The sequence below is a fragment of the Sturnus vulgaris genome, chromosome 1 (genome assembly GCF_052056855.1).
Source record: "Sturnus vulgaris isolate bStuVul1 chromosome 1, bStuVul1.hap1, whole genome shotgun sequence".
Taxonomy (NCBI): Eukaryota; Metazoa; Chordata; class Aves; order Passeriformes; family Sturnidae; genus Sturnus; species Sturnus vulgaris.
This window is the reverse complement of record NC_142243.1, coordinates 15887442-15913852: the sequence shown is the minus strand read 5'-3', so window position 1 is coordinate 15913852 and position 26411 is coordinate 15887442. Positions and strand designations below refer to the sequence as shown.

At 35.1% G+C, this 26411-nt stretch overlaps 1 protein-coding gene across 3 annotated transcripts in view; it reads right to left on the bottom strand.

Annotated features, from left to right (window-relative positions):
- Positions 1–26411, bottom strand: part of ODAD2 (outer dynein arm docking complex subunit 2) — a 72132-nt gene that overhangs the window by 34329 nt on the left and 11392 nt on the right. For all 3 annotated transcript variants that reach the window (XM_088160135.1, XM_088160130.1, XM_088160140.1), the window contains 7 exons: positions 15750–15896; positions 15265–15474; positions 14880–15104; positions 12202–12312; positions 11559–11713; positions 7973–8215; positions 285–399 (listed from right to left, as the gene is read on the bottom strand). In XM_088160135.1, the coding sequence (XP_088016261.1) occupies positions 285–399; positions 7973–8215; positions 11559–11713; positions 12202–12312; positions 14880–15104; positions 15265–15474; positions 15750–15896 (1206 nt within the window). The remainder of the gene's footprint in view (positions 1–284; positions 400–7972; positions 8216–11558; positions 11714–12201; positions 12313–14879; positions 15105–15264; positions 15475–15749; positions 15897–26411) is intronic.

Below are 26411 nucleotides of genomic sequence, written 5' to 3'. Positions count from 1 at the left end.
ACAGTAAACTTAGGTCCTGATAAGTTACTAAAATATATTTGTCAATACAGAAAAGACTGTAATGGCAAAACACAATATATAATGGGTGCTAGATGGAGGAGTATCCACTTTTGAAAAGTAAATACATATGTTTTTTAAGCAGTTAATGGAATAAAATAGAGTGTAAGTAGCAAACAGCAAAGTATTGCTGGAAATGATCCAAATATAAAAAAATTATAATATATTTTTTAAAATTATTTATGAGTATATTTATAACAAAACTGTTACTTTAAATACTTTCTTACCTTAGCATTTTCAACACAAGGACAAAGAGCCCAAGCTGCACTTGCTTGAACATCTGGGTTAGGATTTTTCAACAATGACCATAGTAAGCGAACTCCATCTAGACTGTCAATTATCCTATTGCAGAAACAGACCAAAAAAGAGAGTATTAATTACGGTGTATACAATGTTGTGTCTCAAATGATGTCAGTTTGTTTGGAACACTGCTCTAAGAAACACTGTCATGATTCTGACATACTATTTTGCTTTATGCAAGTACTTGTGTTTTATTGTCAGCTAATCACCATCAACATACTCAAAAAACGGTGCCCACTATAACAGATGGGTGCCAATAAATGATGCAAAGACAGAATGTTTTCTAACTACATCTCATTAATGTTGCTTATTTTTTCCAGCACTGTCATTCAGAGTGCTTATAGTAGATAAAGTAAGCTACATTACAACCAGAACTCATAAACGTGAAAACAAGCATGTGACTTTTTAACGATCTGCATGCAAAGTGAAATCTGAATTTGAGCATACTGGCTTCTTTCATATAGTAACAAATACTTTCCAAAACAAATATTTATGCCCAAAACTATGTACTTAACTTTTTATTCAGTCTATGCTTAATGTATTTACCTTGCTCTATGACATATTTTAAAATACTATGTTCCTAATCAAGCATTAGAAATTAAAATGGTCACACCACAGAGCATCCTTTGTTGGGCATGAATAACGTGTAACTTGTTTCCCATATGTTCCTTCCTAACAAGACCAACACTGAGCACTATGTTATAACTACTTAAACATACTATAATCAAAGTATCTTCATGACTAACTGAGAAATGAATTATCATCAGAATCATCTCTACACCATCTGTGTTTACATATTGATCAGGCTTGGGGATCATAACTTCACATTAGGTTCCAGTGAACACCCTAAAGGGAAAGGAAGGTCAGACAAAACTTAATAGCCTTTACCAACATGCCTTTTTTCAAAAAACTGAGTTAAACTCAAAGCAAATGAGCTGAAGTTGAAGAAAAGCAAGCACACCATTGTCTAACCTCAAAAGTAAAAAGTTCCACTGCATATAATGTGTTTCTAGCTTTAATTGCAAATGGAAGAGAATTCAAATACATTTTTAAGAGAGCTTAAAAACAGCAGATAAAGCATCTCATTTGTGTTCACTATATATGCTCTGCCAGGAAATTTTAAAACTAACTATAAAATGAACTCTGTATGCAATTCTATCATCATTTGAAGCAGAAAAAATAAATAAGGTCATGAAGTCTGTCTAAAATAAGCAGAGACTTTATTCATAACATTTTTATGCAAACTGTTAAAACAACTATGTTTTTCAAAATAATACTTTTTGAACAAAGCTATGGTTAAACTAAAAAACCTTAAGTTTTTTAAGATCTGCCAGTGTCAGTATAGTTTATTTTACACACTCAGCTTCAAATCAATTGCAAGAAAATCATCATTCAAAGGACAAATTCAGAAGTCTTAACATAACAAAATAAAACAGTAGGAGCACAAACTACACAATTGGACATATATGCTCACAAAATAATGATGACTTAAGTAAAAGCTTCAAAACAAACTTTTAAGTCCCTCCAAACCCCAAACACTTTTAAGTAATTTTAACATTACTCTCCTGTCAATTCAGAAAGTACAAGGAATTTTTTCCTATATTGGAATTAATTAAAAAGAACCCATGAATCTTTCTTCGAGTCAAACAGAGTACTGATCATTTACCAACATGAGGTACTTCCTCCCAAGAGGGGCTAAATATAAATGACCCAGCTCCAACAAGTATATAAAAATCAAGAGATAGAAGCCAAACACTGAGCTCAGATTTTTCCACCACACTTAAAAAAAACAACCTCTAGGCTGATTTATCTTTCCTTTCTATTTTTCTTAAAGCTTCCTTTTCAATTGCAAGTTTACATTCATTTTCTTTTCACTTTTCTGGTCTTCAGTATTTCAAGGTAAACAAGCCTCCCTCTATCATTAATTTCCTGAAGAAGAGTTTTGCCTTTTGCTTAAAGACTGGAAAGTCCAGTTGTCTTAGATCAACGGAATCCAGCTCAGAATATGTGAAAGCATAGTTCTCTGATCATACAACATGAATAAAATTAAACTAGGAAACAGTAGAAACAAAACAATAACATCTCCAAATCACACTGTTCATCACTGATTAATTGCAGTTGCACTAGATTAACACAAATAAAAAGACTTCTACATACAGGAATGATGCTCTTAAATTCTCACTCTGGGAGAATTATCATTGTGTAATCACCATGCAAGAACAAACCTTATTTTCATCTTGCTGAGAACATACATTTGCTAATCTAGAAAGCACTGCTGAAGAGTTCCATTTTTTAATCTTCCTATGGTTTCACTACACAATCCAACAGATGAAGAAAATGGGTTCTGAATGAGTGCATTTGCCTTTACAGCAAAGGGAACACTAAAATAAATGGTCCTGAAAAATGTTTCCTCTATAAAAGTGCTTAGACATTAACTTCCTTCCTATGTAAAAATTCCTTTTTGAAGCCGACAAAAAATACACATTCAGTTTTCTTCACAAAAAAAAGAGAGAGAAAAATAGACCTGTAATCTTGAAAATTTTATCTTTGATGCCATAATGTTAAATAACATTATTATTTGCTTTTTTAAATAGTTTTTGTATCTAATTTTCTTCCCACAATGTATTATAATATTATTAGCAGGATGAAGTAATAAAGCTTCTTACCACAATAAATACAAGCAAATATAACATAAAATTTACTTTGGTTGGCATTCAATTCTGTATTCATCCACAGTTAGACGTTATTCACTCTGTCTTCAGTCACTGAAGTAATTTATTTTATAAATTATAAATTTGTTGATATTCTGTCGATAAAATTAAAGTATTACTAAAATCTAGAGCAAGCAACCACACATGGGACTGTTAAAAGACAGGTTTTTCAATAAAAATGCTAAACATTTTCTTCGAAAGCTGAATGGAATCTCATAAAAGCTGAAATAATACAATATTTAGTTGATATAAAAGTCTTAATATTTAATACTTTAATATTCAAATATTTAACTGCTTTATAGAATAGCTGATCTGCTGTTGTATATATGTACATATGTATGTAATGCATTTAATGTACAGGGCACTATTAATAGTCAAAATCTTAACAGGTATGAAACTCACTCAAAGTAGAAATGTAAACTTTATTATAAGCCACTTGGTCCTTCACTGTAAATACATAGCAATACATGAATATGTGGAGTTCAAAATCAAGAGCCCAGGTTCTGAACTGTTGTGCCTCTATCCCTTGGTAAAGCCAAGGCATCTCACAATAGAACTGGGCCACCTCTTCTGATCCAAAGTTCTCTGCCACAGACTGATCTTGTTTGATCACTGACATAATTTAGAATAGGTGCGTATTATTCTGCTCCTCAAAATAACCAAAGGAAGTTGCAATGGCAGTTAGAACTGGCTGAAGAGGCACTCCTGTCATGTGCTCCTGTGCTGGCCAGTCATGATTAGAGCTGAGGTGAAGGGACATTTTCAGTGGGCATCACCACTCCTACCAAAATGCAGCTGCAAGGTGTAGGACCAAAACATCTTCCTGCTTCCAACACAGAACATATGTATGGTGTACACAGAACAGGTCTTATGGGCAAATAACTTTAATGCAATTAAACCCATTCAGAGATTACTGCAATTTTTAGGTCAGAGTGAATTGGTATTTGACATTTGATCAGTGCAGTTTGGTCAACTTGAGATAATTTTTAAAATTACTTTTGTTCTCTGCTCCCAGGCAAAAGTTGTCTAATGAAGACTTTTCACATTATTTAAGAATTTCATTATCATTATATCATTGAATATCATCAGCATGATGTGGCTTACAATTCTAGAAATTTACTTTGCTTTTTTAAATATATCTGAAATTAGCAAAGCTGTTACTCTGAAATCGTACTTCTCTTTCAAGTTAAAACTTAATATTGAACATTTCCAGTAGAAATGTCAACATGAATTGCTAAAATACACACATGTACACACAGCCTAGGCATCTGTTTGTCATATCTATCATCTTTCTCTACTAAAATGTTACTTACTAGAATTTTGAGAACTTCAGTTTAATTGCCTGCCAATTTAGACCACAAATACAAATGTAAATAAACAAAGTTATACTGACTCTGTATTGTGCTCACTGGTAAGATTACAGGGTTTAATTCTGTCAGAATGTAATCTCATCTTTTTTTAAACCACAATTTAGCATTTTTCTTAAAACTTTCACTAGTTGCTGCTGACTGCTTTGATAAATAGTATTATATACCAATGACTCAAACTCCATCTGCTTGGCTAAAATAATAGTACATTTTAGTTTATAAGATTCTAAGCCCTCAGTTTTCAATGCCAGCAATTCAGTCTATGGATTTTCAAATGGAAAGGGCAAATGAAAATCTAGTGTCAGTTAAAGAATATGCACTACTCTTTTATTTTTAGTTAAAGAAAGTTAATAACTTATAAAGAGTTCCTCAGAAAGATAAACATACGTAAAAAAATATACAGCAAGATCTCTGTCAGTGGTGGTAAAGCACACCAAGTATGGAGAACAGCTTCATGCTGTCTACACAAGAGTAAGGAACTTCAGTCACATAATTATGTTGGGTTTTTAGATAAGTCAACTTATTTTTGGCTGTGAGAGAAGCTGGTTGCTGTTTTTTATTTTAAATAGCTCAATAGAGTCAGTAAGAATCACATAATTGCTTCAAGTTGTCCTGAAATAAAGGATTGGTGCAGAAAAGTAACACTAGTGTACCTTCCATTCAGTAGTTGTAAGAGTCACGGTGTCAATTAGGAAACATGGCAGAAATAAAATTCATAACAGACATATAGAAGATGTAGATTCACCCATGCCTGTCTATTAGTCTCTCTTTGTCAGTGCAAGCTTCTTCCATGGAACATAAGATAATCGCACTGTATTTCCCACAGAATTTAACTGCACTGCTTCATGGAATATTCTCGTCTTTTTCTAGTCCATAATGATGCTTTATTTCTTACATTAATCACAACCTCTTCATTATATAGCCAAATCATTTACAGAAATTATGTGAGCTCCACTCTTGGTCTGTATGGTCTTCACATAACTACGGTTGCAAGGATAAGCCCATTCAAAGTAGAAAACTGCTAAACTGAATATTTAGTCTCTAAGTCACCCTTTGTTAAACACACTTGCAGCTAATGAAATTTAGAATATATCTGAAAATTCTCAATTCTTATGAGTGCTTAAATTTTTCAACATATGAAAACCAATGATAGCAGAATCCAGGAAAACCATCATAATTTTCAAAGGTTCTATAATGCCAAACTGACAAAGTTACACTGTAAACAGAGCCTGTCTGTACCACATGACAAAAAACCCCCAAGCCTCAAGACCTGCCTGACAAATTTGGTAGGAATAGACAGTAGAGAAGAAGTGGTTACCTAGAACCTGTCAAACCATTCTGAGAAATAAGTGATTATGAAATAAGAAATGTAATAGGGATCCAGCTATATGAATCTGAAAGACCATAAACACCTAAGCATCAACCTGCTGCAACAGAAAATTCTCATCACCTGTAAATGCTTACAGGCTACAAGTGGCTTTGCTTCACTTCTATCTAGAAGGTAATCTTGGCACATTTCCACACCTTTGTTAAGATGTGTCTTTTTGGTTAAGAACTTCAGAAAATATTTACACAAAGAGACTGACCTCCACAATAGTCTCTAACAAGACTATTTATTGTTTTAGGCCCCAATTCTGTAAACAGAAAAAAGTCATACTACAGACTCTCTGTGTGTGTGTATTTCACCTCTTTGGTGACTTGTTCCTCCCCAAAAGGAGAGCACTTAGGATTAGGAGACACAATTTCAACTTCTGTTTTACTTGTCTGAGAGGAGGAGGAGGGAGTGGAATGGACATACTTTTTTTTTTTTTTCTTTTTTTTCTTTCTTTTTTTTTTTTTGAGAGAGGTGGAGGTCAGTGGTGGGGGGAAAGTTGCTTGTAAGTGCCCTGTGAGAGGCAGATCACTCAATCAAGGAAATAATTTAAACACATGAGCAGTTACACTGCTGTCAATATTTTAACTAAGCATTATTTTTAAACATTTTGCTGAATTAGTATCAAATTTATTCACACTTGAATGAATCATGCTTTGGGAAAAATATAGCAGCATTATCTCATCTAGTACTACAAGCATAGCTAGAACAATACATCAGCTACATGGCACAATCATGCTAACAATAATATTTGTGTAATGTTTTTGTAGTAGCAAAAAGTATATTCACACTTATTTAAGATCTTGCTTAATTGCTAATATTTTGAAATACTTTTAGAAACACTTCTAAAGTTGGGAACTTCAACAGAGAATGTTTTATATGAACCTAATTCAACACCTGATTCCTTTGTTCACTCTTTACAAATTCTATAATATAAATTTTGTCCCAAACCTGTACTTTCTCCTTCTTAAAGACAAGACAGACTTTGTTCTGTCACAATTTTAGCAGCAACTTGCATTTTTAAATGCATATACTGAACACATTCCAGTATGAAGCTGTCCATACTGGATACTACAAGTGACAGCTCTGAATACTGGAGTATGTCTGAGGGTTTATAAACATCAATTTATATTTATTGGCATTTAAGTTTCTCACTATTTGCAATGCTAATTCTCTTAGGTTAATATATTATGCTAAAGGCTGATTTTTAGTGAGAAATGTCACTAAAACGATTTCATTTATTTATGCTTTAATGCTACATGGCTAACTGCTCATACAAGCCATGTTTACAGTTGTGTACCATCCAGCCTTTTGCCACTGGGTGACAGCCAAAGCATGAGAACAAAAGCCTTATTCAGGAAAAGAATTCCCTGCACTGCTATATGAATATCAAGTGAATTATGCAAATCAGAGCAGGAGGAGCTTAATAAAACTCTCTTTCTGACCTCCCTTATGTATAAGGAAGGAAATATGCTGAGAATCTCGAAGTAAATATCCTTGTAAGAGAACAGAAAACACAGCAAATGCCGACCTCAACATTTAACTGAAACACTTCATCATAAAACTCAACGATCTTTGTAATTTGTACAAATCTACATCACAAAATCAAAGACTGTCTTTTTCTTTGATTTTGCAAAGGTGTAAGAGGGGAGAAGAGGGTCCAAAACTGTCTGCGTTCACAAAAGGAATGATGGAGAGGGACAAAAGAGATCTACAATACAAAAAATACCCTACTTCAAAAAAAAAAAATAAGAGTTATTTTCATGACAGTAAATGTACATGTTTCCTTTTAGAATAACTTCCTCTAATTTAAGCTATTTTTAATGACTTGAGAACAGAAGTAAAAAGAGAGGGCAAAATATGGACGTATATACAGCACTTTAAAATGGCGGTTTTTAACTTTGAATTTCAACTTTAAAACAAAAACCAATTTACTAAAGGTTTATTTCATTTTTCTCAAAATGCAAAAGCTTTACCTTCAAAATATTTCCTTAATATTTTTTTTTATCTATAGCAAATTTACCGTAGGATGTAACTAACCCACACAGTTCTGTAAAAGCAAGAAGTAAAAAATATTTTAAATCAGATTAGAATTGACGATATTTGCATCAGAATAACTGAACTGGTTTTCAATATTTAAAATGCCATGAATATTAATAACTTACGACATATTTTCAGGTTCCATTGCACAACCTCCCACTGCTTTGTTGACATTCACAAGCAGGGCCTGATTAGTTGCAGTCAGTAACTTCACTATAGGTGCGATTCCACCACATCTGCGGATAGTGCCTCGATTTTCTTGCTCCTGGCAACATTCTCCCAGTGCTCCAATGACGTTTATAAGGACCTCTTCAGGCTGATCAGTAAGCAGTGTTACCAAAGTTTCGACAGTTTTATATTCCTGAAATCTAAAAGACAGTAATAAATCCAAAGTTGTTATTTTCAGTGTGTTACCATTAAAAGCTTAATTTTATAATTAAAATATTATAATTGAAGTACAAGTTTTAATTTCTGTATGTAAATCATCTTGCTGAAGAACTCTCAATACAGGTAAACCATTCCAATCACTTAGAATAAGTGTGACATATAGCCTAATTTCTTACTCCACCTTTCTAACTACATTTCTACAATTTAGCTATCTAAGAACCTCCTGAGTAGTTTGAGGGGTTTTTTTAAACTTCATATGTGGATGCAACACCTACAAACAGCTGAAAACAAACCAGAAGACTGGCAATTACTGTGTTATCCTTATTTCCAGCACTTTTCCCAGCTATGGTAACAATACAGCTAGAGTAGTATTGTACCAGACCTGCTTCCACCTCTCTGAATCAAAGGATTGCCCTTTTTTTTCACTAAATATGAGCCTTTAGAGAGTTTACCCTGAGCAGTTCTATACTTAGTTCAGGCCAAATACACTGCATTTTCCTGAGGTCAGAACCATAGTTCTAGTACACTTCCATCTAGTACACTCCCATCTAGTACATTCGTTAGATTCCAACTTGTAATTAAGAAATAAGTTGACAGAAATTTGACTTGATGGCTTTATTAATATTTTATTCATTCTTCATAGAACTTTTGATACTGAGAATCAAAAATATAATCTTTAACATCTTGAAGGTCCTATCTTGCAAAGAGATGTGTGCTAAACCTCAAAAGTTTATCTTTCAGAACAGGATTTTTTCCTCAGTGCTGGAATCATCTTCTAAGGGTTTTTTGTTTAAAACTTAGGGGATTCTTAACAAATACTGCATCTTCCTTTTATACATTTTCTGATACACCTTGACAGTTCCATGTGGTATATCAAGCTAGATCTAACCAAATATAATCTAATTATCAGAGAAAATTTCTCTGAGGGTACTGAGTTCTCATTTGTGCTTTCCACCTAGCCCCTAGCTTCTGGCAATGTCTACTTGAGCTACAAAAACTATTTTCCAGGAATCAGTCGCTCATACAGCTTTTCTTTCATACAAAAAAACCCTAGTATTTGAGATTTTTATGGCAGAACTAGATGTTTCAATAAAAATTCATCTTTCTAAGATCGATTACCAGCTAATAATTAAAGCAACTGAGAAATGAGAAACTTTTGTTTTTCATCATCCAAACCTTTGCTTAAAAGAGAAATCTTCCTTTCTTTGTTCACTGTAATTTGGAAGCATCCCTACAATTATTTTTCAAGAGCGAACATTAACAACATGAAAAAAAAGAGCAATAAAGTAAGCAAATAATCTTAAAAAAAGCAACAAAACAAAACTGATTCTTGCTGGCATGTCATGCTTCACAGATGGAATGACGTGAGCTGGCTCTGCAATGGGCAGGCTGCTCTGTGACAGAGCTGTTGGCTCGGGCCATCCCGTGTCCAGGAGCAGTACGGCTGCTCCCGTGGCAGCTGCACCCGCAGCTACACAGGCACAGGCACCTGCACCAGCTCCCGGCTGAGTCAGCACATCTCAGCTCCGAACTCCAGCTACAGGAAATACTCGGGAGCACTTCAGAGATAATTAAGTGCCCCTGCAGGAGCCAGCAGGGTTTGTTAGTTCTAGCTTCATGCCAGACTCAGGCTCATCCCTTCAGATCTACTTAGGTGTTTTCATATTATCCTCACTCCCTTTTCTTTAGTGCCCTCCCATCTTGAGTTTGGATAAGGTTTACTGCTTCAGACTCAGCACTTCATAACACATGAATTCAGCTGGAGCTGTGCCGGGCTAGTAACCTTTGTGGAGCATCAAGCACTTGCCAAAGATATGTGAGTAGCCCAACAAAAATCTGTTTGCAGTTGGACAGAATTATTGGCTACAGCTATACTAATAAATAAAACAGGCTAGGGCTCAGTCTCTAGCCCTGAGGACAAGAAGCACAACATAGCATCCATATGGCTAAAATCTCTTATCCTCACAATGCAGGGTGGCCTCACCCATTCTGCCTAATGGGAACAATCTGTTGCCTGCACCGTTCCTAAGGAGTGTCTGGGCATTGTCTGGGAGAGCGTTTGCTGGCAAACTGTGTAAGGGACTGTGCTGGCAGTTAAACAGTATGGATAATCCTAACACAGAGCCTGAAACCTGAAAGGTTTGGCCCTGTTTAATTTACTAGTACAGAGAGAGCCATTCAGTCTGTCTCATCTCTGATTGATCCAAAATCAGGATACCTCTGCACAAACCCTTCAGAAAAGAATACATCCATAAGGAAAGTTAGGTTACTGTGCAATTAAGAATGCAAAAAAGCAGTAGGGCAGCAGTAGAGGATGTAAAGACCATAGGTCTGTATACCAACAGTTTGGGAATTCATTTAGGACAATAAAATGTCAGAATGTAAAATGTGGAAATCTTCCTAATTTTTACCCAGTATTTATCTATCATATGTGCTTATCCAGCAAGGTACACTAAATTAGGGCAGCAGGAAGATCTTACATCTTACTAATACTCCTTCTAACCTTTCTACATGCTCTAAATACAGAGCAGCATAATTTTAGTAGGAAACCTAGCACATATGTAGTGGAGACAGCTTCCTTTTTTAGATATGGTGCATGAATTTGTTATATTTATTTTAGATGAGAGGGTAAAGTTTTCTCAATCATTAAGCTGCTCCATGGAAGGTGGAGAGTGACAACTCCTACTGTCACATTCTCAGATAATTACTCAGAAGCCTGGTACTGAGAGGTTGCTGGTACCCACAGTAGAACTCTCATCAGTTAATTCCACTCATTTAGAAGCTGGATCTCCAGACTAAGCTACTTTTCTGAGCCCCTTCTGTAGTCAAGAAGAGAGGCATCTAGGCTAATTATCCCAGACTCCAGTATATTTCTAATATGCATTAGATATCTTCCTACAATGAGATAATTTGGTCTCTGTCTCTCTTGTAAACATTAAAGTCAAGTGTACTAAGTACTCTCTCTACCATGCAGCAGTGATTCTGGCTGGTAAGTTACAGACAGAAGGGGGGATGTCAGATATGGCCACTTGTCAAATGTTTAGTATGTGCTAGTACAGCTCCTGATTCAGTGTCCTATAGCAAAACTAGAGGCACCACTTGTCTCCATTGACTGTTAACATTCTAGGAACTTAACACTGTCTCTACTCTACCCTGATGAGGTCAGGTACCAATTTTTTAAGTACTATAAAACCTAAGTTGAAAGCCCAAATGATTATAAAGACTAATTTTGAAGAATAATGACAAAACAGTTTTGAAAACAATAGAGGCCCATAAAATCAAAACATGATAATGTAATAAATACTTGTAAAATTAAATTCTTACTTTAACACATTTTCTGTACTGATTGCACATTTCCAGATTGCTCCTGTCACAGCTGCCAAAAGTTGTTTGTTTTCACTGTTACCAAGCAGATCAGATAGTGGTTGTAGACCTTCATGTTTTCTAACCAGGTCACGTGTTTCTTCATCTTCTGCACACTATAAAAAATATATACATATTAAACATATATATTATGTAAAAATGTGTAAAATTATGTCTTCAAAAGCTGTACTACATTGTTACTAGTAAAAGCTAATAGAGAGGAAAACATAAATATTGTATTCAAGTATCTGAATATGCTAACAGCTCACTAAGAAAGTTTGACAGTAAACTGCTCCTGTATATGCAGCAGTGATTATACTATCACATTGTCCACTTTAGGAGCAAACAAACAAAAAAAGAGCTCTATGCACAATATGCCTCATCTCTCTCCACGGGTTACCTGTGCAACTTAATGCTTGCACACAAGAGCAGCAAGTAGGAACCTAATAATAATAATATTAAATATGCAGCTGAAATATTCAGAACATTTCTATAATTTTTTCCACATTAGAGAAATAGTGAAATTAAGAAAATTTAAAGCTGACGGTGACATGAAAACAAAGGACTAATCCTGGTTTTGATCTACTGATTATAATACAATTACCTTAAATATGGCACTTGCACAATGCATCTGGAGCTCCTCATGTTCACTACTCAGATTTTTCACTAGGTTCTCAATCATGCCTTCTGTCCTTATTGCAAGTCTGTAACTTGGCTAAAAAGATAAACTGCATCTTTTAAATCCTGCATATTAACAGTTGGTAGGTCACAATAATAAAACAATGCTACAAGTATAGGTTTTGATATTGAGAAGCCTTGTACTTTATGGAAGCACAAGTCATCATTGCCTTGAAAATACTGATGATCTCAGAGGTAAGTGAATACTGACATTCTCTGCACTGTTCTTCAAATCACTGGTAAAACAAGGTACTGCACTGCCTATCTTGTAGCCACTTGGCTTACACAGAACACAGAATATTCTGAACAGTGTCCAGACTCCCTGCTCAGACCCAAGAAAGCAGAACATGCTTCAGAATGGCATCAAGAAGTAAGTACCCTCTCACTTCATTGAGAACCAGCAGCCAAAACAACAGATCTACTCCTAAAACAAGGTTAGAAAAATATGTTCTTAGAATCAACATTTTTTAGTGATATTTTCATCCATTCTAACAGGGGATCATTTTTTAAGTGAGGGAAACATCTGTGTAAGAAATGCATTTAGTATTTCTTCCAAGTTAGGCCATACAAGAAACCCCCAAAAATGACACCTTCTCAATATATACTTACTGAACCTAAAACTTGCCAGGTTTGTGTCTCATGGAACATGCATTAATTTGTGTAATTCAAGAAGTTAATTTTTAACAGACAAAGTGTTTAATAATGTAGCATCTCTTGAAAAATTATGTCTTCTGGGCCTCAAATTCACCAAGACAAATTATGTTTATTTTTTATCTGAAATGCAATATACCTCAAGTTCAAATGAAGATACAGAATCATAAACAAATAGAATCATTTAGGTTGGAAAAGACCTTTAAGATCATTGAGTCCAACCAATACCCAACACTGCCAAGTCCACCACTAAACTGCATCTCTAAGTGCCACATCTGCACATCTTTTAAGTAACTCAGGGATGGTGACTCAACCATTCCCCCCTGGGCAGTTTGTTCCAGTGCTTGACAACTGTTTTGGTGAAGAAATTTTTCCTAATATTCAATCTAAACGTCCCCCGATTCAACCTGAGGCAATTTCCTCTGATACTATTGTTTATTATCTGGAAGAGAAGAGAAGAGAAGAGAAGAGAAGAGAAGAGAAGAGAAGAGAAGAGAAGAGAGAAGAGAAGAGAAGAGAAGAGAAGAGAAGAGAAGAGAAGAGAAGAGAAGAGAAGAGAAGAGAAGAGAAGAGAAGAGAAGAGAAGAGAAGAGAGAAGAGAAGAGAAGAGAAGAGAAGAGAAGAGAAGAGAGAGAAGAGAAGAGAAGAGAAGAGAAGAGAAGAGAAGAGAAGAGAAGAGAAGAGAAGAGAAGAGAAGAGAAGAGAAGAGAAGAGAAGAGGAAGAGAAGAGAAGAGAAGAGAAGAGAAGAGAAGAGAAGAGAGAACAACCCCACCCGGCTCCAACTTTCTTTCAGGTAGATGGAGCAAGTGATCAGGTCACCTTTGAGCCTCCTTGTCTCCAGGCTAAACGCCCCAGCTCTCTCAGCTGCTCCTCACCAGCCCTGTGCTCCACCCTTCCTCAAATCCACTGCACTTCTCAGAACACACCCCAGCACCTCAGTGCCCTTCCTGAATTGAGGGACCCAGAACTGAACACAGGGTTTGTGCAGTGCCTACCACAAGAGGATGGTCACTGCCCTGGTCCTGCTGAACACACTATTGCTGATACAGGCCAGGATGCCATTGGCCTTCTTGTCCACCTGGGCACATGGTGGCTCATGGTCAGCCCTCCAGGTCTTTTTCTACCACGTAGTTTTCCAGCCACTCTTTCCTCAGCCTGTAGTCCTGCAGGGGTTGCTGTGACCCAAGTGCAGGACCTGTCACTTGGCTTTGCTGAACTTCGTACCACTGGCCTCATCCCATGGATCCAGCCTGCCCAGACCCCTCTGCAGAGCCTTCCTGCCCTCCAGTAGGTTGACACTCCCACCCTTGCTGTGTCTGCAAACACTGAGTGTGTTAAGGGTGCTCTCGGTCCCCTCAACCAGGTCATTCATAAAGACAGTAAACAGAGCTGTCCCACTAGTGTAATCCCTTACATGGCCATGGTAAAAAACATTTGTATTCAAATTTAAAAACTGAATATACTCAAAGCTGCAAAACGTGCCACGGAAATCTGTGTAAAAATCATATATATTCCTTTCTTCTCTTTGCAATGGATCAGATCCAATGCACAAGGACACTAAACCACTCTGTTTGCACTGACTTGGATCTTCTTGGCCACACCTGCAGGTTAGTTTTGTAGAATTTAAATGCATTGATTAAACAGAACACAGCACCTTAGGTTGCCAAATCTGTAAAGTATGATGAAAAAAATAAGAAAAGAAAGAAACTCATTCAGGCTTTCCTTTTTACATTTTTCCTTTTATGTATTGTTCCTAGCCTTTCAAATAAAAAATATGTGGCTTTTACTTCAATCCAAGTTGTGACCTTCTCAAAACCACTTTGATTACATAAAGCATCTACTTCCTGATGGGATAACTGACCTGATTTAAGAGACTTTAGAATGTAATATTTCCTTTTACTGGCGAATTTCTTTAATGCTTAGAAATAACTTAGCTATATGTGTTTACTCACCTCTGAGGCACATTCTTGTAGTGTCCCCACTACTGGGATTAAGATGTCTGTGTGTGAGCATTTGAGCCATCTAGCTAGTAATGGAATGCCACCAGCTCTACGGATTGCTTTCTTGTTTATGGCACTTTTGCTTAAGCTCCAGAGTGCCAAAGCCCCACAGCGTGCTGTTTCAGTGTCTTTGGCTTGGTATGATGATCCCATTGAAATACAGTCCAACAGCTCAACCTAAAAAAATAACAATTTCTTAATATCTGCAGGAAACTTTGATATCATGCTGCTTTCTAATTATGGTAAACACTACAATTAATCATGCTTACAACACATGATGTATTTTTTGAACAAAAATATGCATATGACTAGGGTACAAATTTTAATGTCTGCTTACCAATTTCTTGATTCCTCCATGTTGCCTTACTATCTTTCGTGCTCGTTTAAATCTAGCAACATTGGCAATTGTTTCAGCTGCCAAACATTTTAGATTGGTATCTGGAGAGTCCAGTATTTTCACCATGATCTCTAAGCCTCCAAGATCTGCAATTGCATGTCTGATCAATACATTTTGACTAATTTCCTTCAGGATTTTTAATGAACCAGCCTAAATAATGGGAAATGATAGAAGTTAAATATTATTTAGGTATACAAAAATGATAACATTATTTAAAATGATGGGTTATTTTATTTTTTTCTTTATATATAATCAGCAGAAAATAAGGAAACTGAAAGTCAGATATAGATGTCTTTCTAAAAAATCTGAAGAAAACAAAATACAGAAATGAGAAATCAATTTTCTTTACACTCTAACTTTGAGACTCAAAAAAATAGTCTAACAGAAAAGGCATATTCATTGCTCTATTTGACAAAGCTCATTACCTGACATTTAATTTCTTCTGTATCAAGTAAATTAATTAACACTTCGAGACATCCAGTGTCTTTGATGGCCAGCTGACACGATTCTTGCGACAGATTGAAATCTCTCATTGAACACAGTGCAATTACAGTAGCTGTTGGATCACCTCCCTAAAATAAAGCAAATAAGTAACAAAGGAGTAAGTGCATTTAATATAAAACTCAAGCCCTTCTAGTCATGCTAGTAAAACTACTACTAAGGAAGAAATATGTTAGACTTTTGATTCTATGATGTTCAATAACACAAGCATAGTAAGAAATGGAATTACTGATACAGTCTGTAAATGGCATAAATTCAAATGAGTGACTAGCTCAGGTGGAAAATTACTAACATGGCTTGCTGTGAATAGACCAGATTGAATGTTTTTCCTAAATTATAAGCTCTATTTCAGTCACTGCAACTAGACTTAAAGTAAGAAAAAAATCAAAGAACACAACACAGAAAGTTAAACCATATGACAGTGGACTCTTTTAAACCTGTGATATAGGTTTACTGTCAACAAAATCAGGGATGAACCAACCTGCATGGAAATTAGGAGAGCTGAGCTGTAGGTGCAACAGAAGTTGGAGTGAACATTGCCAGCTGGTACTAACGTGGAAGTTACAACTTAGAGTACCTAGTAAATCAAACTATACAGCATCCACCTCCTGCATTCCAGGGAAGCTTTGGCTCCCATCCTGATCTGAACTGTGCTGCCCAAGCCCACCTCTTTAAAATGAGAATTTTGAATCTGTAAAGGATTTTTGGTGAATCATTCCCAGAGGAAAGTGTTCTGCTAAATTGTGGACATCATAATGAAACACAGAATATTACAAAACTGAGTAATGTCTGCTAATATAAAACAGGTAGTTCTAACAAAACCAGAACTTTTGAAGCATATTTCTTAACTGTAAACAGAAACAGTAAGACAAATACAGTACAACAGGAATTTAAATTTAACATGCTTTTCAAGTTATAAATATAGTAAAGAATCACAAGTGAGAAAATACATCCAAAAAGAATGTGAGAGAACTACTTCATGAAGTTTCAGACCAGTAGTTTACATCAGACAAAACACTTCTGCTAATCAATGAAATATATATTCAAAGTGCTTCATAACTTTTACCTAAATTTCTTGTAACAGATACCACAACATTTCCTCACATAAATGGTTAAATGTAATTTTTAAACATGTGTAACATAGTGTCCTAGAAGAAGATGCCCACAATTTTAAAAAATTTTCTTTATTAATCATCTTAATCATCTTGACTTAAGGAAAATGAACGGTATCTTGCTTTAATAACATATTTTCATCTACTTTGAAAGTATGTCCTAGAGTATAAAATAACATAACAATTTCTCAAATATCTTCCAAGAGAAATCAGTTTATCCACACAAATAAAACCCTAAATTATTTTTTAAAAAATCTCTACATATATGATTACAAAACTACAGAGAATATTCTGCAATCCAGAAAAACTAACAGCTATCTTTATAAAATCTGTGGCCATTTAACATAGATTAGACTTTGATATTTACTTTGATTTGATAAAAAATTTGCAACAAGTGTTTTAAAACTTGTCATTTTATTATTTTACATAACCATAAGAAAGATATTGCTAACCTGAAAAGTGATGTCTCTCCTTCTGAGAACTGCTTCTCCAGCAGTGAAACTGCATTTATACATAACATAGTAATCCACAATTCCCTTACCTTACATGTATAATGGTTGGCATATGATATTTAATATAGACCAAGCTTTTAAAAAATAAACAACTTTTAATTTTCTTATACTAAATAAACAAAATACAGCTGTATATAATAAATATGTAGGCATTTTATTTTTTCAGCTTCAAAAACGAACATACCACTTTAAGTGCTTTTAATATAAAACCACAATAAAATATTTTTCATATGTGCTGAAGCATCAGTTCTACAAAATAAGAAATACTGCTGATGGTTTCAGCAATTATTTTTTGTTTCTTGAAGTTATCATTACAGTAAGTCTTGTAGTAGTTACAGCATAGATTTTAACATGCATGGAAACAGTTACCTCTCCATTAAGTTGACATAAAATCTGCATCATGTTGTTACACCATTTGAAATCTAATATGTTGGAAGCAAAATAGACTCTATTGGCAGATCAACAGTCAATTTTAAGGCTTGAAATTAAACACAGACTTTTTTAAAAATGTGCTTCTCTTCCTATGTATTGGCATAACACATATATCCATGAAAATAAACCAGTATCACTGTTACACTATCAGTAAATCATCTTCTTGCACTGAATGTGTAATGTCTGTTACAATACTGAAGCTCACAGTTGAGAACAACTGAGAATTACAGAACTACTGATAAGATCAAAAAAGAATAAAAATAAAAGGAAAACACAAGCAAATACAGACACAACCCAAAGTACAGTTACCAAGGAACACACAAGTTCAAACAAGCATTTTGTCTGACTTCTGTAATAATCAAGAGGAAAAACCCTGTTAGTCAATGGCAAGCTTTCAACAAATGGCACCAGAAAGCAAAAGCATTAAGGGGTCTTTTTAATGCATTAATCTTTACTATACTCTGCTAATGGTTACTTAATGTCTCTGACAGCCTAGTGAACACTCTGGCTATGCTAAGGACATAACTAGTCAGTAAGGACTTAGATAACTCAGATGTTTTCATACTAGATGAGCTCAATGGACTCTGCTCTATGGTACTGTGGGAACTGGCTGATGCCATGTTTAGTTTGCAGAACTGTAGAAGAAATCTGTTGTTAGCAACAGAACACAACACTGATATTATCTATCAATATCACAGCATTGCCAAACAAAAAAAGCAAACTTTACAGAGAGACTTATAACCAGATTTGTAACTTGTAAGATACAAGAAATTCTCCTGATTTAGTTTGGCAGTATTCAAATTTAAGTACTACATTCATTCTAGGTTTTCTACTTCAAAAATGCTTCCGAGAAAGTTGATAAAGACCAGAGGATGCCAAAATATCTCAAAATTATGATCTCCACAGAAAAATTGAAAGAACTGGAACTGCTTACTCTGAAGAAGGTAATAGGAAGGTAGTTTAAAGAACACCTTCAATGCCAATCATCTGTTCTCCAGGTCCAGACAAGAAATAATGGGGTTTAACAGCATCAGGGTTGATCTACACTTGGCAAAAAGAAAGACTCAACAAAACCAACTTTAATAGAATGTTTGATTTCTTGAATATATTGCTAACAGCAGTCATGAAATCTCCATGACAGGAAAGAGAAGGTAGAGAAATATTTGTACAGAAGACAAACAAAGAATTGGTGCTGTTTTGGAGGCAAGCAGATGGAGTCAATGACTTCCTACATTCTGCTGTAGTCCTATTTTCTGTTATTTACTATCATGAAATTTTGCAAATAATAAATGTTTTTGATATTTACTTCTTTTCTTAGAAAAAAAAATTAACTCATAATAGATAATATGATCACAGATACAGATAATAGATAATAAAATATACAGGCTTAAGTTTCAATAGCACATATCCAATCCCAATTAAATCATTCCTAATCAATACAAAGCTTTCATTTCTGAACTGATGATAACAGTTCAGCTGGCTAGGAAAGAAAGACACAAAATTTACTCTAGAGTCAACCCTTTCAACTGAAACCTAAAGGCATTATAGGAGTACAAATAATAAAAGTATGAACAGGATTATAAAGAATATTCTTCCAAATATGTTGCCCAATTTGTAGCAAAATGAAAATATATGAATGGAAATACATAAGCATTACAATCAAGTTACAGTGCATTTCAGTTTCTCAAGAGAAAGCAAAATTAAGTTAAAATTATAAAGTTTTTGGCTCACAAATATCTCTACAAATACAGTACCCATTTGAAGGGTGATTTATTAATTTATTTATTTTGGTTTAGGATTTAGAGTGAACATGACTGAATGCTACCAGAAAATGTAATATTGTTTTACTCTGCATGTCAATGTCAAAGATTTTACTGTTTAGACCAGTGGCTGAAATTCATTTTGCCAGAGTAAAAGTGTATTTTCTCTACTGGATAGGTAGTTAAATGTGCATGTTTGTGATAACAAGCCTATGGCTGAATAACAGGAAAAAATTGCTGTTTGTGGGCAGTTTTGTGATTCTTCTGTAAAATACCCCAGTTTTGATTGTGAATATATATAATCTGAATGGCAATTACAATATACTTGACAAAATTAAGACCAAATATACCAAGTGAATATATTTTTTAAAAATATTGAACAAAAATAATAGCATAATGTGATAGCCCAAAAAAAGAAGGTCAAATTATTGTTACATCAGATTTTTAAAATTCAAATTCATTAAAGGACGAAAAGAACTCCTAGGAAAAAAAGAATTGTTTAATTGGAATACCAACCCAAAGCAATATTGTCATTTTTTTAAAACAAGAAATGCAAAAAAAAGTAAAATATGAAACAGAATTCTTAAAGGTTTGTGACTTTTTTATTTTCTGTTGAACTTTACTCTCTTAAGTCACAGAGAAAATTTTGTAATTTTCTGCTAGAAAATACTTTAACATCTAAATAAATTTTGATAAAGCTTAATGAAAGACTGAGTATTGCAGTATAAAATACATAATATGTTTCAGCAAGGCAATTTTTCTATACTAGTGAATCTCCAAACACTCTGAGTTTTGTCATGGTTTAAATACTAGTTACAATTTTTCATCTTAGTTTATAAAACATACAAGCTGCAACTTGTTAAGACATGAGTTATGGACAAGTATAACTGAGTTATGGAATAATTCCCTGACCCACTTCCTGAATCTTCTGGCATTCTTTAGCTCCAGCCTGGCAGTATGTAAACCATACAGATTAATGTAAGTAAAGCCAGTGGAAAATCACAGGCATCACAACGTTTCAAAACATCCACGCTGGACTACAACAATGCACAGAAGCTGCACTGTTTTAGTTGCAGATTAATACCTTGACCCTGACCCTACACAGAGGCAGAAGTGACATATATGTCATGACCCAGATACAGTGAGTTTAGATTGCCATATTTTATAAAATTGAAAAGAAATGAATTTTCAAACAAAAGAATGTCTATTATTTTCTGTGCAAACCAGGAGGTTTTGCTAGGCAAGCATTGATTCCCTCTTGAAAACTCTTCCAAGACATGTATCCATTCTGTTAGCTTTCCTTTTCTGATTCATAGAAATTGGATTCTGCCATAGAAGGAGGTAAGGGTCTAACAGTTCATGTGCAAACATATGAACTTTTACTTCCTTGGACTGGGAATAATAGAATATTTTCCTAGTAACTTCTTAAACCTCAAACTTGGAAAGAAGCAAAATGGTGACCCCAAAACCACAGAAAACCTGGCCAAGATAATATATAATATCTTAGCAGTGCAAGTTTATCTTCTATTCCGTCGTGAAATTTTCAGCTTAGGAGTGTATTTCTTGCCCAGATGCATCTGGACAATTTTGTAAGGACACTTCATCTGAGGAAAATAAAGCATATATGTGTTTTAAAAGAATATGTAGAAATTAGAAGCAAATAGGACTGAATGAGAAAGGGAAAAGGGTCCAGGATTAAATTTAACAAAGAAAAAACGCTACACAAACAGCACGACTGTTAACAGTAATTTAACATTGTAAACCTGACTGGAGACTTGCAGATGAGACATTTGCTGTCCATAACACAGATGTGCTACTGACCTTGTGTGACAGTGTCAGACCTGCCTAAGCAATTCTGACTTTTCCTAGTACTTGGCTCAGAAAGAGGATAAAAGCCTTAATGCTATTACAGCCATTTTAATTTTATGTATCCAACTAATTTAGGAAACCAGGGATGTGAATCTGAGGAGAAAAGTTAATGAGGTTGAACTAGGAAGGACCATTGCCTCTGCAGACTGCTGCAGAGCCTGCAGACTGGTGAAGTTTTCTAAGCACTGAACAGACAGAAGAGGCAGTGTCATTTGAAACTAGCCAAAAAAAAAAAAATCTTGCAAGGAAAACAAAATTATAGCAATAGTTTATGAAAAACTAAGAGACAGGTGTTCTCTGGAGAAATAAAACAAACTTAGAAACAGGGCTCAGTGAGAGCATAGGAAAAACAAATATGGGTGAAGACATGGCTGAAGCACAGGAGTGCCTCTGGGATAACAGTGTGTAGAGTGAGCTGTGATTAAATTGAGCCTAGATCAATGTGGAACACTTAAAAACAATGCAGAAGTTGTTCTCACTGCTTAAAACTCTTGCTACCTTACAGACACAATCACATTCTAATTATTTAGGAAACATAACAATTTGATTATCTACTTCATGAATATAAAATCTGAAGTCAGATTGAGACAACTGTGGCAATTTACTACTATTTTAGAGGTACTACAGTTATGGCGTCAAAACCATAGCTCATTAATTTCATTCCCTGCTTTCATCATAGAATACAACCCTGCAGAAGAGGGTTAATAATAACTTATTTTACATTCTTTTCCTCAGTCCTTTATTTTTCATTTACCATCTCTTATTTCCCCTTTTTTATTGAATTCTGTTTACTCTTTTTTTCTTTGTTTCTAGACTGTCTTTCATCTTATTATCTGTGAAACTCTAAGGAATGTGTGACCCTGTGAACATTAATTAAACCTTCACTACACATAAATTCATCAGAGTTGGTATTGGTGTTAATGGTTAAAATTCAACCGGTTGTTATGAATTTTATATGTCTCTTGGGATGAAGAATGATTGTATGGTATTTTGAGGAGGGAGCTATTCCAGTGCTTCAAAGTTGCCAATTATAATAATAATTTGAGAGTTCACCATTTGCCAAATATTTCCTACCTAGTAAAGTTATCATAAAAATATTTCTTTTTCATGATCAGCACTATCTAGATTGTTAGAAAATACATATCTTAACTATAAATTGAATTTTTCACATATTTTTATTTCCTTCTTTTTTTTCCAGTGATCACATTCTTTACTGAATTTTAAAGTAAAATCTTGGCTAATACTGGAAGACAGGAGCAAGATTAGGGACTTTTACTCCTGCTATTAGATCCTAACATTTGCATCCATCATACATATAGGGCCGTATTTCAACACCACAGAAACATCCATGAACAACAGAGATTTTAGACTTTTCACTTTAAACAATTAGTATTTGAAGACCCATTTTATTCCTTAGGCTGGGATATTCATGTCTTTTTCTGAGATCCTACATATTAGAATAAAATAGAATTACTCTTCTGCTAATCCCAAAATGCAATTGATTTCTTAACACATAGGTCATGAAACTGATTTAAATTTTTTATAATGAGCACCAGTATAATCTTAAAAATATGGAATGTTTCCAATATCATTCCATTATAACTTCAGAAAACTATAGTTTTCCACTATGCAGCTCAAAAATCTGTCTGTCCTCTATTGCATGTAAATTTTGAGTAAAATCTACAGGCCACATCAATGTCTTCACAAGTGCCATAAATTTATAACTGGTTCTTATAAAAGAGTTGCTGTATATATCAGCTGCTAAACCACACAATTCTCATTTGCACATGGACACCTGGGAGCTCCTGTTGAAGGCCACACTCAGGGAACATCCTCCCTGACTCTTGTGCAGTGCCATTGCCTTTTGTGGCTCCTGGGCCTGGCACAGGGCACAAGCAACTGGGGAGAGACAGCAGATTTGTCCATCTAGGATTCCAAAGTAGAAAAGAAACACAATGCTGTTCTGGGAACAAGGTCTTTTGCTCTGGGGTAATTCCAAACAGATATGAAATTAAAGGATATATTACATCAAGTGTGAGATTTGACTGATTTCACAAGCATAATTCTGAAATATAGCCAAAAGTAGAATGCTTTTCCACAGAAGAAACTGAAGGATGAATTCTGTAACTGACATGGTCCTGCAGAACTCTATTCACCCTCATCCTGGCATAGGCGTACGTCTAAATCACACCCCTACAGGGAACCAAAGTCAAACAGCACAAGGGTTTAAGGGATTAAATATTTATTCTGGATATTGGCATTATTCCTGGCACAGTTACCAGCCCAATTCACCTATCAACATCTCAGTTTTGTCATAAGCCTGGCATTAGTTAGTGCTCAACTGTGGGCAGCACAAAGCCCAGCTCTCACCATTTTTTTTCTTTTTTTTTTCCAGTGAACAGCCCCAGATCTGCCTCAAAGAAGATTCTGCATTTCTACCTGATGCTCCCTGTTTCTAGTAAAAGGATAATTGAAAAAGATGACTCCTTCATCCTACTACAATTTTTCAGAGGTAATATGTAGTCCTTCCTCTGGAAATCCAATTCTTCAGAAATACCAATTTAATAAATAAAGTCAAATCTGAAGTAGACTGGGTGAGTCTCACTGCTACAAACATTAACAGAGCACCTCATTGCCATTTTATCTGGTCTGGCCCCAAAGGATGCCTAACACAAGGCCATCACCAAGCTCACTGATCTTGCTGCTCACTGTTAAGTCGATGGGGAGGCATGGCAGGAGCACACAAGCTCCATATCCTGCTTCACAGCTCTGGGAAGCTGCAAGGTAGGACAAGGAGCCAGACCACAGAAGCAGCTGCTTCCCAGCGGAATGATTCCAACATGGATACTCTTTCCCAGAAAGGAAAGGGAGTGGAGAAGGGCAAAAAGTCAGAAGGGAATTTCCCCAGCACTGGAATTTTCTCGCCATGAAAAGGAATACAAGTACAGAGCCTACAGGCACAACTCACAGATCTTGCAAGTTTGCTTTATACAAATAACAACCATCTTTTTAACATTTAATAACAATCTAACATTATATAAAAACTAGGTATCTTTCAGGTTTTATGGGAGCTTTTCCTCTGCAAATTGATCTTTTATAGAATCTTGCTGAATTGTAATTCACATTAACCTAAGCAGACATTCAAAAAATCATTGCATCTACAAATTATTACATTTTCTTGGTATCTCAGTCAACTATTATTTAAGGAATTTTATTAATTGTTTCAGATGGGCAAACAACACAAGCCCTTTAGTGCTTATTATAAATATGCTTGTAGATACTTAAATAACACAATCATAAATTTATTTTCTCTTATGTTGTATGTGTCATGAACACTTGCCTACATGAACAACAAGAATGCCAAAAAATCTCCCAAGTCTGGCCAGAAGTGCAGTATTTATACTCGAATTAAAATGAATTCCATGTGCAAGCTAAAGTAGCACTCCATCAATAAAACATTTCAACCACTGTCTGTGGTATGGCACTGAGGCATCTCTTTTCAGCTTTATCTCACACTAGGGAGTTCTTGCTTTATGCAGCTAAGAATGAACACAGAACTTTTTAAAGTATATCTTCAAATACTTATTTTAATTTACATCTAACTTAAAGAACTATTGGAAGACTCAGGTGTGCCTGAGTATACATAAAGAAGTATATATTTGAATTTCACAACAAAACTTTATTGTATTATTGAATTTTATATTGTAAACTTCTTAATGGGTACTCCTTATCTGATCAAAAATGCTGTCCTGTCCTTTTCTAGTCCTAAACCATTGTGTAATTTTGTTGACAGGTGGAACAAAATATAGTCAATTTCTAAAACAGAGGTGCATGAAAAATATACTTTCCTATTTGTCATTCTTACTCTTCTTTCAGAATGGTTTTATGCAAATGTAGATATGAATTTCAATACTGATTTAAGTTTAGTACTAAAATCTAAACATGACTACATGAAGGATCTAGAGAGGAAAGGGAGTTTGAGAATTAAGTAACCAGGAGAGAAGAACCTTGTCAGTAAGGAGGGTGGTATACAAATGGGCCAATTAAAAGATTAGTGGGAATTCATCAACAGTAATGAATTTCAAGTATCTTCTCCAGGACAACCTTGGGTCTTTACTAAAAAGTAACATGGTTGTTTCTCTGAGCTCTTCGAAAAGTACAGAGTTGCTTCATAACACAGACAGAAACAAGCTATTAGCAAACTGAAAAGTTTGAAAACAACCTCTTGAATTGTAATTACATGCAAGTAGGAAGAATTCTATAATCAAAATGTATATGTGCTATGTTCAGCATTAAGAATAGCTGAGCAAGTTACATGCTCAAAGTTATATTTGTAAAGGGTTATTTTACCATAGCCAAAATGACAAAAATACAGAGGTTCAACCTAGAAAAGAAAAATGTAGACAGGCTTGTATTATCCATGTTTGTTTGTGTCTCTTTGCCAGGTCCACTAGCAAGGCCCCACAGACATGAACTGAAAGCAAGCAGTGTGAGTACTCTGAATACATTTTAAAAGACTGAGTTACGCTTCCACAATAGTTAAAAGGATGGTGAGGAGCCAAAACTTTGCTTGTTCCTCACAAATATTTAAGTATTTAAGTAGAATCTTACAATCATAAAGGTTGGAAAAGATCTTCAGGACCATCAAGTCTAATCTTTGACTGAGCACCACCACATTAACTAAACCACAGTACCAAGGGCCACATCCAGTCATTTATTGAACACTTCCAAGGATGGTGACTCCACCACTTCCCTGGGCAGCCCATTCCAATGCTTAACCATCTTTTCAGTGAAACACTCTTCCTGAAGTCCAGCCTGAACCTCCACTGGCACATCTTGAGGCCATGTTCTCTCGTCCCATCTCTGGAGAAGAGGATGACCCCCAGCTGGCTACAACGTCC